General features: G+C 41.2%; 2 protein-coding genes across 2 annotated transcripts in view; both read left to right on the top strand.

Moving 5' to 3' along the window:
- The window catches only part of SCAI (suppressor of cancer cell invasion), a 29,972-nt gene extending 20,591 nt beyond the window's left edge, over window positions 1-9,381 (top strand). Inside the window, exons 13-16 of the mRNA XM_009280574.2 lie at window positions 4,257-4,329; window positions 7,541-7,714; window positions 7,911-8,011; window positions 9,098-9,381. Coding sequence (XP_009278849.1) covers window positions 4,257-4,329; window positions 7,541-7,714; window positions 7,911-8,011; window positions 9,098-9,247 — 498 coding nt within the window. The 3' untranslated portion in view covers window positions 9,248-9,381. The remainder of the gene's footprint in view (window positions 1-4,256; window positions 4,330-7,540; window positions 7,715-7,910; window positions 8,012-9,097) is intronic.
- Window positions 9,382-14,877: 5,496 nt separating this feature from the next.
- Window positions 14,878-15,297, top strand: part of GOLGA1 (golgin A1) — a 20,746-nt gene continuing 20,326 nt past the window's right edge. The window contains exon 1 of the mRNA XM_009280567.2: window positions 14,878-14,924. The gene's annotated coding sequence lies outside the window, so the exon portion shown is untranslated. The remainder of the gene's footprint in view (window positions 14,925-15,297) is intronic.

Genomic DNA, 15,297 nt, shown 5'->3' with positions numbered 1-15,297 from the left:
CACTTCCTTACGTCTTCCTTTTTATAGTTCCATTATTTGCAGTGAGAAAAGTGAACATTCACAGCTGCATTTCAGAGGAGGAATAGGGACGTCTAGTGGCCAGATGAACTTGTTCCTTGTTCAGTATCCACAGTCTGTGTCATTTGTTTTAAAGGCATTTGTTGGCCAACGAGAGGTACTAAATCAGCGATCAGTATGATTCAGAATAGTTCTGTATTGAGCCAGGGAACTTTCACCTGACAGTCTTAATAATGATCTGGCCTCTCTATAGGGTTTTTGGTTTGTTGCATTGTAATGCATTTCAAAGGACTTTTTAAATACTACTGCATTTAACTTCACCACACTAGATTTCAGTGCAAATCTGCTTTTTATTAAATTGCCTTCCCCATTTAAAGGAAGGGAAATAAAATCAGAATGGTTTACTTGTCTTTCTGAGAAAATGAGTATTTGGTAGGGATTTATTTTCCTCTGCTCTTTCCTGACATTCATTCCAGTATAACAACGGGGGTGTGGGGTGTGTGCATGTGGTTTTGTTTCAGGGTAAAAAGTATGGCTTGGGTTTGGGGTTTGAGTTTTTGTTTCATTTTGGTTTTCTTACCCCCTTCCTCTCTAGTAGAATTGCTGAAAGATGTCAAGTGGATCAGCTCTGTAAGAGAGAGTAAGGGATTCCTGGTGATCGTTAATTCAAATACAGCTCTGGACATACCAGGGTTCTGTGGACAGCTTAGAGCAAAGGATCTTGTTGAGGTGATGGATTCCCACATGTAGATTTGTAGCTCTTGTGAGAATAACTGTCAAGTGTTTACATTAGAATTTGCTTTTTGTGTTACATTTAAATTTGATGATTGAATTTTCTTTAGATTTTGTGGGCACACAGTAAGTGAAACCTGTAACTTCCATTTAGTTTCTTTTCCTTGTTCCGCAGTGAACTGACCATCAGTAGTGTAAAATAAACCAGTGCTCCGTCTGTTAAGCACACAGAGCAGCTGGTGTGGAGAAGTGCAACTCTGCCTGTATGTAAGGAGTATAGAAATATGAGTTTTGGAAGTATTTTGGGACAGGATTATGGAAGTGGCTGCTAGGAGCTCTGACCCAGATCAGAATCGTGTGGGCACAATTGTGAGGAATCTAAAAAGAGAATGAAGGGGGTGGGGGAAGAGCATGGACCCCTATTTAAAAAAATGTATTCAGCATTTGAGAACACACATTCACCTTCACAATCTATTGCCATTGAACCTAGGCAGATAGATGTGTGGGGATGGGTTTCGGTGTTTTGTTTTGTTTTCAGCTGAAGGTAGATGGCAGAGCTCTCAATCTCACTATTTTCTAGCCCTTGTAGATTCCTGTCTGTCGTCATCCTGTGCGTGCTTATGTGCTTGGGTTCCTTGTCACCAGAATATACCGATAGTGCTGTCCCATGACTATCCTCTGGGTGTGTTGAGAGATGCTTTGTAGACTCAAGCACTGGCACAAACAAAGGTTCTGTGCAGTTGTGTGAGAAGTTGAAGTCAGTGCACTGACTTTTTTCCACATGGCTGCTCTGATCTTTTCTGATAGGACAGTAGCTATCCTGACATTTAAATGTCACTGCTAGCAATACTGGCAGTAACAGCAACTGCTCACACATCTTTTTCTACAAGCCGTTTCTGCTCTCCTGCATGCATTCTCATCCTCTTCCTCTCTCTGGAGGGCTTAAATGGTGATGACTGAAAGTAAGTCCTGCCAGGAAGTGACTTGCCAGTTTGTCAAATCAGCGGCACTTGAACAGCTTCCTCCCCTATATATTTAGCTGAAAATGGAAGATAACTGCAAATCAAGCATATCTACTTCAAGCCATGAATTTTTTTTTTAACACTTCCTTTTAAATATAGATGGCTGTGTTCTTGAAGGTTACCACTGTGTATGTGGATGAAATAATACTTTAAAATCAGTATCTTCTTGTAGCTGTTGTTGTCTAAGATTATGGTCAAATGCAAAGTCTTAAAAAAAACAAACCAGAAACTTCGTCCAGTGAGAATGCAAGGCCTTTGTCGGTGATGTGGTGTAAGTACTCAGCTTAATAAAGCTTACATGTGAAGTGACTTCTTTGGGAGATGATAAGTAGTTCTTTTTTGGAAAGAGATGTGTATGAGACGCATTTTAAAAAGCAGCAATGCTTCTGTTGGAAAACTTGAATACTGAAGTAAAAAACCAAAGTCAATTTTGAAACAAAAGTGTGTTTTACCTTTTTTGGAGTTGTCCATGCACCGAAAGGTACAGCATTCCTTATCCAGAGCTGCTACCAACATCCAGACTGCAGGGCAGGTTTTTCTGGTGCACCTCGTGGTCCTCCGCTCCAAGCCGTGGCTGTAACATGCTCCTGTTCCTCTGTTGCATGTACGCCCACAGTGCTTTTCTGTGGAAATCGGGAGCGGAGGTGGTGGTGGTGGTGGTGAGTGAATCCTGGTGTTCACCTGGGCTGTGGTACGCAGTTGTGTCTGGGCAAGAGCTGAGGCAGGTACCTGGAAGCTTGAGAGTCTTATCCTCCTGGATCTGTAGTTTAGATGTAGCAACTGGCATGAGCAGCTGACTTCCAAAGAGCGCGTTCTGTGTAGTTTCTCCCCTTTGCAGGACTTACTAGCTATCTTGACTTACCCTCTGCTGGGACAGACTCCAGAATGATCTCAGATACTGTCAGTGAGTAATACCTTTCCTGAGATATATGAGTGACCCTTGGTTTTGCTTTATAGCTGTAGGCAGTGTTTAATTGCATTGTCATTTTTACTGATGGAGTGTATGGAAAGTCTGCTTTGGTCTCTAACTGGGTGATACAAGATGGAATTCAACATGTGAATCTGCTCATGAATACTAAGCATACATATTACTTGAGAACGTGTAACCTGCCGGTGTATATTCAGTTCAAACTGGCAATGTCTGGGGTGACTCCTTCTGGAGTTTTAAATGTTTCTTTATAGTACAGTTTTACTAATTACTGGGTTGGCCTGCAGTTACTGTCTTCATGGTAATAGTCTTTGTTTCTTCATTAGAGACCAAACCTCAGTATCTAGCATTATAAATCGTCCTTGGGCTCTTAATGAAATAGAAGGGTTTTTAGGACTAGTCAGCACTCTGTCAGATATGGGAAATGTTTTACTTTGATTAGACTAGATTACTGTCTTTAGTATTTAGCAGACTTAGATTAAATTAATTCAGTGAAACTAATTTAATTGAAATATACTGCCCAGAAAGGAAAGTTCCATTTGAATTAAGCAGAAGCCAGAAGGAATTAAAAAACGAGCTTTCTAATGATTCTACACAAGCAAATACTTCTGGTGATGTATACCTTACATTCGTAACCTGCCAATTTTAAGAATATAATCTGCAGAAATGTGTGTTGCACTCATGTGCTCTGGATGCATGGTTTGAATGTGTGCTCTGATAAGATGAGACATGATCGTTTACATTTTCTATGGCTTTTCAAGCCTTCAGTTTCAAGAAAGCTGTTTTGGTGAGACATATGGCAGCTAATGAGGTTGTGTAAATGATTTTTTTTTTTGGGGGGGGTGATAATTATTGCCAATCAGTATACCTACCAGACAGATATACAGTAGGACTGTTATCAGGTAAATGTTGGTGACACTGGACAAAGGCGTCGTTTGAGGTTTCTGGAGAAATTCTTGTGCAACAGGAGGACGCTTAGGCAATATTAAAGGTGCTGGTGGAGGGTGCATGAAATGAGTATCGTAAAATGAGGGTTCAGTATAGCAGATGTTAAGGTTATGACATACTTGCTTTAAAGGAAATTTATTTTAAAACTTTTCTCCACTGGGCTCTTCTGTTTCATCAGAAATAGTTCCTCCTGCTAGAAAGAAAAGAGGAAAGAAATTACTTTGACTGGATAGTTCAGTTGGTATTGAGGAAAGATGCTAGATCTATTTTGACCTGAAAGCCAATGGCTTTCATTTTTATTGCTGAACATGATTTTTTTCAAGTAATGTATTACTACTGAAAGCCGTGTTTCCATGAAATTAGTGTCTGCTATCAGTAGCAGTGAAATGAGAAAATTATAATTCCTTTAAAATGTAATGGGTTATATTCTTTCTGTGCTGTGATCTATCAGTAAGTCAACTTGTCAGCCTTACTGCCAATGCTGAACTGTGTGACAGGCATTAGTGTGTTCTCTGTCATTAATAGTCTTTGTTCGTGCCCTTAACTTGCTGAATATTCAAAAGCAAGCAAAGTGACCATCAACACTTCAAAATTCTTATCTGTTACAGAATTTCACAAACTTATTTGGACAACCATTGGTGTGCTTGCTTTCTCCAACAGCATATCCAAAAGCATTACAAGGTATGTGTAGTATTGCATTTCCTAACAAGTTGCAGTTGCATCATGTATCTATCCCAAACACATATAACTTAGATTCTTCAGGAGAAGATAGCTTTTCATCACTATGTAATCCTTAAATCAGATTAACGTTCCCTGAAGTAGTATGATAAAGTTTAGTTACTGTTTATGGCAAATAATTTATTCTAACAATGATGATATTTCTACAGATAGCTTCAACGAGTGCCAGGAGACAAAGTTTCTCCTACACAGAGACTCAGAAAACTGCCAGCCCTGTGCTGGGATGATGATGATGATTAGCACTTTGGGTAGCTTTGTTAGTCCCAGAAAGTGAGCAGAGTCAGTTAAGGTATCAGCTTTTAAATGCCAGGCGTAGAGCAAAATCTTCTCAGATCTTGTTCTGATTTTGGAGGGTAAGTTAAGGAAAACTGTCGGCTTTGTATGCCCTGAGAAGGTGCGTTGATAGTAGGAACAGGCAATGAACCATTATATTCTTCAGTCCTTGTGACTACTATAAAACATAAATCATTCCAGACTTTCTCAATGGAATTTGCCATGTTAAGGTTATTATCCATCACAAAGACAAGTACAAAGATCTAGCTTAAGCCACATAAAGTGATGTTAGGTGAGTATCATGAAAGAATGTGCAAGAAGCGGAAGCTTGTCATTTGTTTTGAAACTATTCCTGTTATTTAGCTGAAACGTAAGTAGAAAATAAGTTCTGTAATAATGAATCCTGTTTAAACAGAAACTCTGAAAAATAGAACTAACTTTATAAAATACTGGATGCTTATGTTGTGTTCATGGGCCAGTCAGGAAAGTCTTGCTGTAGTTCTGAGGGGGTGCGACACTGTGCACTAGAGCATACCTACCAGACAGATATACAGTAGGACTGTTATCAGGTAAATGTTGGTGACACTGGACAAAGGCGTCGTTTGAGGTTTCTGGAGAAATTCTTGTGCAACAGGAGGACGCTTAGGCAATATTAAAGGTGCTGGTGGAGGGTGCATGAAATGAGTATCGTAAAATGAGGGTTCAGTATAGCAGATGTTAAGGTTATGACATACTTGCTTTAAAGGAAATTTATTTTAAAACTTTTCTCCACTGGGCTCTTCTGTTTCATCAGAAATAGTTCCTCCTGCTAGAAAGAAAAGAGGAAAGAAATTACTTTGACTGGATAGTTCAGTTGGTATTGAGGAAAGATGCTAGATCTATTTTGACCTGAAAGCCAATGGCTTTCATTTTTATTGCTGAACATGATTTTTTTCAAGTAATGTATTACTACTGAAAGCCGTGTTTCCATGAAATTAGTGTCTGCTATCAGTAGCAGTGAAATGAGAAAATTATAATTCCTTTAAAATGTAATGGGTTATATTCTTTCTGTGCTGTGATCTATCAGTAAGTCAACTTGTCAGCCTTACTGCCAATGCTGAACTGTGTGACAGGCATTAGTGTGTTCTCTGTCATTAATAGTCTTTGTTCGTGCCCTTAACTTGCTGAATATTCAAAAGCAAGCAAAGTGACCATCAACACTTCAAAATTCTTATCTGTTACAGAATTTCACAAACTTATTTGGACAACCATTGGTGTGCTTGCTTTCTCCAACAGCATATCCAAAAGCATTACAAGGTATGTGTAGTATTGCATTTCCTAACAAGTTGCAGTTGCATCATGTATCTATCCCAAACACATATAACTTAGATTCTTCAGGAGAAGATAGCTTTTCATCACTATGTAATCCTTAAATCAGATTAACGTTCCCTGAAGTAGTATGATAAAGTTTAGTTACTGTTTATGGCAAATAATTTATTCTAACAATGATGATATTTCTACAGATAGCTTCAACGAGTGCCAGGAGACAAAGTTTCTCCTACACAGAGACTCAGAAAACTGCCAGCCCTGTGCTGGGATGATGATGATGATTAGCACTTTGGGTAGCTTTGTTAGTCCCAGAAAGTGAGCAGAGTCAGTTAAGGTATCAGCTTTTAAATGCCAGGCGTAGAGCAAAATCTTCTCAGATCTTGTTCTGATTTTGGAGGGTAAGTTAAGGAAAACTGTCGGCTTTGTATGCCCTGAGAAGGTGCGTTGATAGTAGGAACAGGCAATGAACCATTATATTCTTCAGTCCTTGTGACTACTATAAAACATAAATCATTCCAGACTTTCTCAATGGAATTTGCCATGTTAAGGTTATTATCCATCACAAAGACAAGTACAAAGATCTAGCTTAAGCCACATAAAGTGATGTTAGGTGAGTATCATGAAAGAATGTGCAAGAAGCGGAAGCTTGTCATTTGTTTTGAAACTATTCCTGTTATTTAGCTGAAACGTAAGTAGAAAATAAGTTCTGTAATAATGAATCCTGTTTAAACAGAAACTCTGAAAAATAGAACTAACTTTATAAAATACTGGATGCTTATGTTGTGTTCATGGGCCAGTCAGGAAAGTCTTGCTGTAGTTCTGAGGGGGTGCGACACTGTGCACTAGAGCACCGTGCAGAGACTTCTTAGCAGAACCTAAGTGAGCCCCTGTGTCAGTATGGCGTTACACCATGCATGCTGTGTGCCCAAGTCCTGAAAAAAAAAAAAAAGGAAATGCACCAAAATAAGTCAGTAATCCTTGCTGATGAGGAAGTGGCCTTACTGTTTGGGCGCGTGATCTTCTGTGCATTGCCTTTCTTTTTGACTTCCCAGTTGATTGAGATGAAGCTTGGACCTTTCTGTATCATGTTGAACTGCATGGAGTAAATGGGCTTTAGGATATTGTGATGCCCAACAAAAGGGCAACCATGTAGACTTTGAGGGGGGGGATGTATAGGTTCTACTACCTGTTTTTTTGAATGGAATAAGAATGTCCATGTTTAATACTTCTCTTTAGGAATCAGTATCTTCTATCAGTTGTTTCAGTTACGACTTTTGTGTTCAAGTTATGTGCTCAAAATGAAGATATAGGCCTCCCACAATTCATGAGAAAATCTCATTTCTCTTGGTGTTAATGCACATGTCCAGTAAGCCTTTATTGCTAGTCATTGCATCATCTTGAGAACAAATCTGCCACAAGATGAGAGAAGATGTAACTAACACAAAGGAGTAGTTCCTCTGTTACAGAATTTAGTGGGTGAGCAACTTCATTCTGTGGCAGGGACAGCTTTTCTGTTTCATGTGCCAAATGTATCTCTTTGTCTATTGATTTTTATTTTTTTTTTTCCCCCCAGATCAGTCTCAGCGGGGTAGCCTCTTCACACTCTTTCTGAACAATCCTTTAATGGCATTCCTATTTGTCTCTGGATTATCAAGCATGCGCAGAGGATTGTGGGAGAAGTGTCAAGATTACCTTAGAAAAATCAACCGAGATATTGCCCAGCTGCTGACCCACTCCCGATCCATAGGTGCGTGCCTAAAGATGCACAACTAAACCTTAGCATGCTACTTAAGCGGATGCTGTTTTTTCTTGCTCAGCCTTTCCAAGGGACAGAATAGTGAATAATGGGAATGCACAAGAATTTGTAGTGGTTTCCCCTAAGCCCCCCCCCCCCCCCCCCCCCCCCGCCTTTCTAAACTGAGTTTTCTTTGCCTTCTCTACAGATCAGTCCTTTCTTCAATTTTTTGGGGATGAATTTCTTCGCTTGCTTCTAACAAGATTTATCTTCTGTTCGGCTACTATGAGGATGCACAAAATTTTCCGGGTATGCAGGGATATCTATCCCTTTGTGAGAATGATAGTCCAGTGCATATAGAACTGCACTGCCTCAGGATGGAAAGGTCTTAGGGCTAAGCATATCTCTGTGACTTCAGAACAATAACTGATGCTCACATGCTAATGCCTACAGCTTGTATTGAATCTGTGCCTTTGTATCTCTCCAAAGGCATGAAGCCTTTGACTTGCTGAAGCCTTATTCTTCTACATAAGTAGCAGACACACTCTAATTCATTTATGTCACTCTGAACGGCCTTGTCTGCTAGAAAAATTCCTCTTAATAATTCAAGATTATTATTTCTACACAACTAAAAAGATATAGAACAAGAAATGGGGAGGAGTGGAACGTTATTGCTAGAATGTATTCTAGCGTGAATGGATTTTGAAAGGTCTTTGAAGTGTAAATGAATAAACTAAACAGGAAGGTGGTATTTTCCCTCCCTGTTGGTTAATGCTGTGCCAACAGTGAAGTCTGCTTCTGGATCTACACCATTTTATATATGTGAGTGTTGGCATATAAACTGCCTGCTCCGTTTTAAACATTACAGAAAAAAATGGAAATCGAAGCACAGAAATACACAGTATTCATCTTGTCTAACTGCAGACATGCAGTAGCTTTCCAAGCCTAAGTTAGCTACCTAGGCTTCTTTGATATCAGGGGAAAGAAGCAGATCTTCTGTTAGCGGGGAGGGATTTGCCCCCAGTGTCTTAGATATTTGTTTTAGGATGAGATGAATCTCCCACTGGAGATGCTTACATGTCTATAATTTCAAGAAATGAACTCCAGCCTAGTAGGTAAGTATACGTGAAGTCTTTTTGTCTTTTTTTTCCCCCGCCCAAGACTTCTGTGAACGTTATTAACCGTCTTAGATGAATGGGCATTTGTATTGCCACTCTGACCATCTCTGAGTCAATGGAAAGAGAAAAAGTGAAAATGCTAGAATATTTTCTCTCTCTGTGGCATGCTAAACAGAGTAGGACACCTCTTAAGTGAAATTGGCCTTTTGCAATCTTCTTCATAAAGGGTGTAAAAATAAATGAATGTCTGATTCTCTTTGTTTTCACTGTCATCTAGCAGGAGACTCGAAATTATCCAGAATCTTATCCTCAGCTGCCGAGAGATGAAACGGTGGAGAACCCTCACCTCCAAAAGCACATTTTGGAGCTGGCTTCCATACTGGATGTTAGGAATGTTTTCCTGGAAAACACCCTCGATGACTATTAAGAGAAACTGTCTTACTACAAAGGGGTTTCCCTGGCCACAGATTTTGAATGGTGCAGTTTTATAATGTGAAAATCATAAAAGGAAGTACTTGATTTTATTTTTAAATTTAGGACCATTATTTTAAAAAGTAATAATAAACAGCTGTTAGTTTAGCTGTTCCATTCTGTATGGGGTCAATTTTATAAGCAGAAGTTTTCATGTCTTTTAAATGTTAAACTAAAGAATCACTAGAGGTTTATTTCTGGTCTTGTGGCTATCAACCACATTTCCAACAGCTGATCCTAAGTATAGAAGTATTATTGGTTACCTTTAGCCCACGTTTGTGGAAATCCTTTATTTTTATACAATTTTAAGAAATTGGAAAAAATCAATAGAAAAACAATATTTTATCCCCAAAGAGTCTGGATTTGAAATGGTAAAGATGGAAACACACAGTGCAAACCAACAATAGCAATAAAACAGAGTCCTTCATAACAAATATATTTTTTCAGTCTTAGGCAAGTAAGTAGACAAAAAGGTGAACAATTAAGTTGCATTTGGAGCAGTGGGTTTGAAGTGAAGTTGTAAAGATACTTAATGCTCCCTACAAATTTGATGCAGCAGTTTTATATATGAACTTTGTACTGCTGGCCAAGGACACAATTTCCACTCTGCCTGATTGGGTAGATGGTTAGCAGATTAACAAATTACAAAACTAAGAAAGCTAGCCCCCATCTCTCACTGTAATATGGGTCATCTTGCCGTTTGTACTGCTGCCACAATTTTCCAGGAGGAGAGGGCATTCTTCATTTTGAGGTACTAGACAGAAATTTGTACATTTCCAGGAGGTGTTATCCCTCCTTTCCGTGTGTTGGATGGAACATGTGGCTCCCACAGTGTTACCAGTCCCTGATAGGAACTGAAAGAATGTCCCATACAGTGCTGAATACGAGCCCTTCCTATCACTCATTTATCTGACCCATCTGTGCTGGATCCCTGTGCCCTAGGAGAGATGCTGGTGCTCCTTTTGCAGGTTAAACAAAGCAGGTGCTGCCATAAAGCCCTGTTAATGTTTTGCATGCCCACCGTTGCATCTCAGTCCTACCTTTGAACCAGTAAAGCTGAGGGGCTGTAATTATGTTTGGCAGCACTACAGGCTCCCTCAGTCTATAATGCCCAGTCTGGGTATGTTAAGGAGTACAGTGGCCTTTGTAAAGGCACTTGCTGGAGAAGGCTATTCTGACTCCTGGGAAAAGTGCTTGCTGACTCATTTGGACTGTACTGCCTTCCTTGCCAAGCTAGAGGACCTCTTGCAACTCCTGACAGCGAAGGTGTGAGCAAGGAGAAGGAACCGAAAATATTTTAAACTATCAAATGAAAAAGTCCATTTTCACTTTTCCATGGGCTGCTAGAAAAGTAGTGAAGGGACAAGTCTGATCAGTGCTTTTATGTTGAACCCCAGCCATGCCTCTATTTTTAGGTGAAAAAAATGTAGAACTTTGTGACTACCATAGTATCATGGTAGGCCTGTTTGCAATGCCGCCAAACAAGGTATGATCTAGTCAGCTGGAATAGCGAAGGGCAGCAGATCAGTACTGATGGACCCCATTCAGCTGAGGAGAGCACGGTATGGAACAGCAAGAATTGGTGGAGTGTAGCTGGGAAGTTTGCATGAAGGTTCTTTGTAGCTGGGCTGAAGCTTATGCCATCCATTCTTTAATTTCCCAAGTGTAAAAAATTCTGTGAATGCTAGTGTTTGTTCTACGCAGTCTTGAAGCTGGTATATTGAGCCCCCCACCACTTGGTGCTGCTCTTCTTTGGACTATGGCAGGACTTTGTTACCTGGGATGTGGAGTTTATTTTAAAGAGTGTGTGTTTGTGTGTGTGCATGTGTATTCTAGGCGTTTGTGTGTATATGTACAATACGCATACATCTACTGGCTGGTGTAAATTGTAAATATGTATATATGTATAGGTACTTGTATATGTATTAAAAAGAATGAAACAGTACAATGTCTATATACAAAATTTATATATACACACATACGCTGTTTTGGGTGCATTCCACAAGGTGTTGCAGATTATTTGTAGTTGTAGTAAAGGTTATGGCTCTTCTGCCATTGTAATTCGCTGTTTCCAGGGACTTACACTTGGACCTTGAAGTAACTGATTTCAGGTACAGGAGGCCTTAGTCAGCCAGGGGACTGAGTACTCCTGTATGTATGACAGTGATAGATTTATGTATTCTTAACTGTGAAGCTGATGATCTGCCTTTCCTTCTGGTAGGAGGTCCCCAGTTGTCAAAACATGGGATTGTATGTAGAAGCTAAAGATACTGAAAGCCTTTAATGCAGCAGCAAGTGAGAGACAGGTTATCTGTTACCCTGCCTGCTGTTCCTCCACCAGCAGTGTTCAACTTGCATGGAAAAGGGGAATTTAGTTTTCCCCAGCTCTCACTGCCTTTCAACCAAATGCTTTTGTTTTGCTTTAGCATTTGCTTTGATGAAGCTATTCTCATTTTGGTTCCGTATATCTGGAAAAGAGTATGCTATTTCTAAGCATAGGAGTGATGATGATTCCATTAGTGTGGGCTGGTGAACCTCTGTGGGACGTTGCTGCTTAACTGAAAGCCTTGGCCATCCCAGTCTTCGTGGTGAACCTCTGTGGGACGTTGCTGCTTAGCTGACTGGGAAAGCCTTGGCCATCCCAGTCTTCATTTTAGCTGGGCTGAAGTGAGGAGTCCTTGCCTGTGATCTGAGAGGCTTCCAATCCACTTTGCAGCCCTAAGAAGAGGTTCTGTTTGCTTATTACCAAGGTAGATCTAATCAGAGGAGAATGCAGTTTTTTAAAAACAAAACAAAAACACCTGAAGAAGCTGGAACATAGGAAGAGAATATAAGGCCTTGAAAATTAGTTCAGAAGTTGAACTTCTCAGTGATGACTGTCCAAGTCAAAAAATGCATTCCTGAGGTCTCTTATTCCCTTCTTAGCTACTGATCTTTGGTTCAGAAGGTACGCTGCGGGTAGGGATATTCAAAGATAAAGATTTCACTCCTGTTGTGTCAGTAGGAGTATAGAATTTTACTTTGTAAGCGAAAGGCTGATACCCTCTGTCCGCTCTAGCTGTAGATAGGACAAGTGTCTGGTCTTGGATTTTGAGCCAGCCCCCTCCCTTCCCACCCAAAACAACTGCATTCAAGATGAAAATATCGGTATTTTCCCCTCCAAGTAAAAGCTTGTCTTGTTTGAACTTACTAAGTCATTCTAAGCTTGTGCTACTGTGTGCTGTGTGCTATGGTTGTAGGTACCTTCTTGACGTATGCTTGTATGTACTGAAGAAAAATTTGGTTTATGTATCTAGCAGTCCTCACTGCGGAAGCGAAGCAAAGACTGGACCATTTTTCAGTGAGAAGAGAACAAATCCTTTTCTTCTCAGGCCTAATGCCTTCCCTTTTGTCTTGCTCTCCCTTTCTCCGTATATCTTTGTTGCTTACGTTAGCGGAGAAGACTTGCCACCACCAGGCAGTGCTGAATTAAAGGGGAGAGGAGAATGTGATCTGGACTGAGTATGTCCTTACTGGACTACGTCTGCCTAGCTCCTACTTACTGCACGTGGTATGTTCAAATGAATCCTGCTTCCACAGTAGGCACCTCTATTTGTACTCCTGTTCAAACTGGCTTTAGAACATCTAGCCAAAGTTACTGCTGTTGCCTTTTGTTTTTTTCCCCTTTGACTTCTCAAAGTAACAGTGAGGGGGAATACAGGGTTATGAGTCTTTCAATGCTCTGGTGTTTAATCACTCTCGGGATGTGATGTGTCATTTAGCTTCATGCGCAAACTAAATGGAGCACTAACTTCTGTGAGCTGGGCAAACTGGACTTGCTCCCTGGAGTGCTTTCTTGAGAAGCTTCAGGATGGTTGGTTTGGGTAGTTCATCAAAATAATATCCGTCAAGTCATGACTTACTAAACCCCTCAAGACTATTCCCCAGGGAGATGTGCAGTGATGTCTTTTAAGGATCATAGGAAATAGATGGGGGGACAGGAAATTAGGCTTCAAATAATCATCTTCAAAAGCTACAACTTCAGTAGCTCTGATCAGGCTTCTCCTCTAAGGATGGGATGAAAGTGCTGCTCCAAGATTCATCCCTGGCATGCTGTTGTGAAGCACCTCCCCTGCCCTGCCGCCTTCCTTGTGCTGTAACTCCATGCTGTGCTTCAGATCTGCTTTTTCCTGAAAGCTAAAAAGCTTGGAATCTGTCTGAACAACTTTTTTGTCCTGAGGCTTCTTTTGTGAAAGCTTTATCTACGTTAGATTCTTCAGTAACTGTTCTGACTACAGGTCACCAATGATAGCAGTGGCAGAGCCCTCGTTTAGTCTTGCCCGTTCCATGTGAAGTGGCTGCTTAGTGTCGGTAGCTGATCTGTGGTGGCTGCTGCTGCTCCTGGGACTGAGGGAGCTCCGCAGGCTGTGACAGCAAGAGTAGTCTTACAAACAAGGGGAAAAATCTAATACACTGCGCTGAAAGCTGCCCTGTGCAACTCGGTGACATTAGACTAGCAGCATTCAGCCTCCGTGTGAGGGATACTGGCGCAGAGGACAGCGGCAAAAATCTCCAGAGCAGAGAGATTACACATTCCTGAGGTGGCTCTCTTACGTTTTTAGTATCTTTGACTTCTAGAGCAATACTGTTTCTGTGACCAAATGTATTGCAAGTGCTTTGAAGAGCTGGATGCCCACAAATAGGGCAGGGGAGGAACACGAGACACACGTATCTGCTTTATATTTAGGAGTGAAAGTAAGCTATTTTTTTTTTTTTCCCTCCAAACCATTACTCTGCCTAGACAGAGGAGATTTAGTTCAAGATTTCTGAATTTGACAGATCTTTTGGGGGATTAAGGAGTGTCTCTGCATTCCTATTGACTTATTAATGTGCCAGATGCACGCAGAGATGTTTTGCTCTTAAAGATCCTGGTTTCATTCGCATTGAGAGCAGACTTCAGTGCAACTTGCTGGCCCGAAGGAGCCCCCCGGGGGGTGCAGATCGTATCAGATCTAATAACAGCAGCTGTTCCTTCAAGAATAAAAGCCTGTTGTGAGTATCCGCCCCACTGACTTTGCGGATTTCTTTCGGCACGTGTTGATTATCGCTTCTTGGTTGTAAGTGACTTGTTAGGAGCGGGATTCCGCCTCACGCAGGCTAAAAAGCACAAGTTGCTTCTGCCCTGGCCGAGGCTCAGGGAGAAGGACAAGGGGAACGCAGGAGGGAGGGAGGGGGAGTTCTGGGAATGCAGAGGAACTGTGCCTCAGACAGTCCATCTGCGGAGGCAAAAGGAGCGTTTTGCCTCTCTGAGAATCGGATTATTTATTACCAAAAGTAATTTTATAGTGAATTGGTTTAAAGTTATTTTACAGCCATGTGCCTGGATATCGTATTTTGGTAAAAACAGATATTTTACGTAAAATATAGAGATATATAAACTTTTTTGGAGCCAATAGACTTTTTCTGCAAGGGATCTGTAAACCGCCAAAGCAGTGTCATACCAGAAGCTGTTCTGCCATTGTTCTTGGTGTCTTTGGGAGGAAAGAAGCACGTTTGTGTTACCGCTGGAAACTTCGGGGAAAAGTAAAAGCTAAGATTGAAATGAGAACTGCTGTTACTCCATTTCAGAAACGAACACCTTGCTTTCCACCTTGGTTTGTACTGGTAATGAACCCCAAACGCAAGGCCTGCTTCCTGCTGCCGCTACCACGTTTTGAGCCTTTTTCAGTGACTTTCGCGCAGATTTCTGTACGCTTTTGTTTCCGGGCCGCTCGCTTTCCCAGTGTTTTCTCGGGTTTTGCTGTGTACGAGCCGTTTGTTGTTCCTCTCGCTGTGTACGTCGGGGTGGGGGTGCCGGGGGCGGCGGCCGCCGGGGCTGCGGGCGGGCTCTGCCCTTGGCCGGGCGCTGTTCGCGTTCCCTCACTGTACCCTTTGGCTGTTGTCAGAACCACCTTGCCTTGCCGGCCCTGTCGAAGGCGTTTACTATTAATAAACTGTGGCAAATGCTTGTAACGAGGCGCCTGGTCC

The sequence above is a fragment of the Aptenodytes forsteri genome, unplaced genomic scaffold, assembly GCF_000699145.1.
Source record: "Aptenodytes forsteri isolate BGI_AS27 unplaced genomic scaffold, ASM69914v1 Scaffold68, whole genome shotgun sequence".
Classification (NCBI taxonomy): domain Eukaryota; kingdom Metazoa; phylum Chordata; class Aves; order Sphenisciformes; family Spheniscidae; genus Aptenodytes; species Aptenodytes forsteri.
The sequence above is the reverse complement of the archived record's forward strand: the minus strand, read 5'-3'. Positions and strand labels throughout refer to the sequence as shown.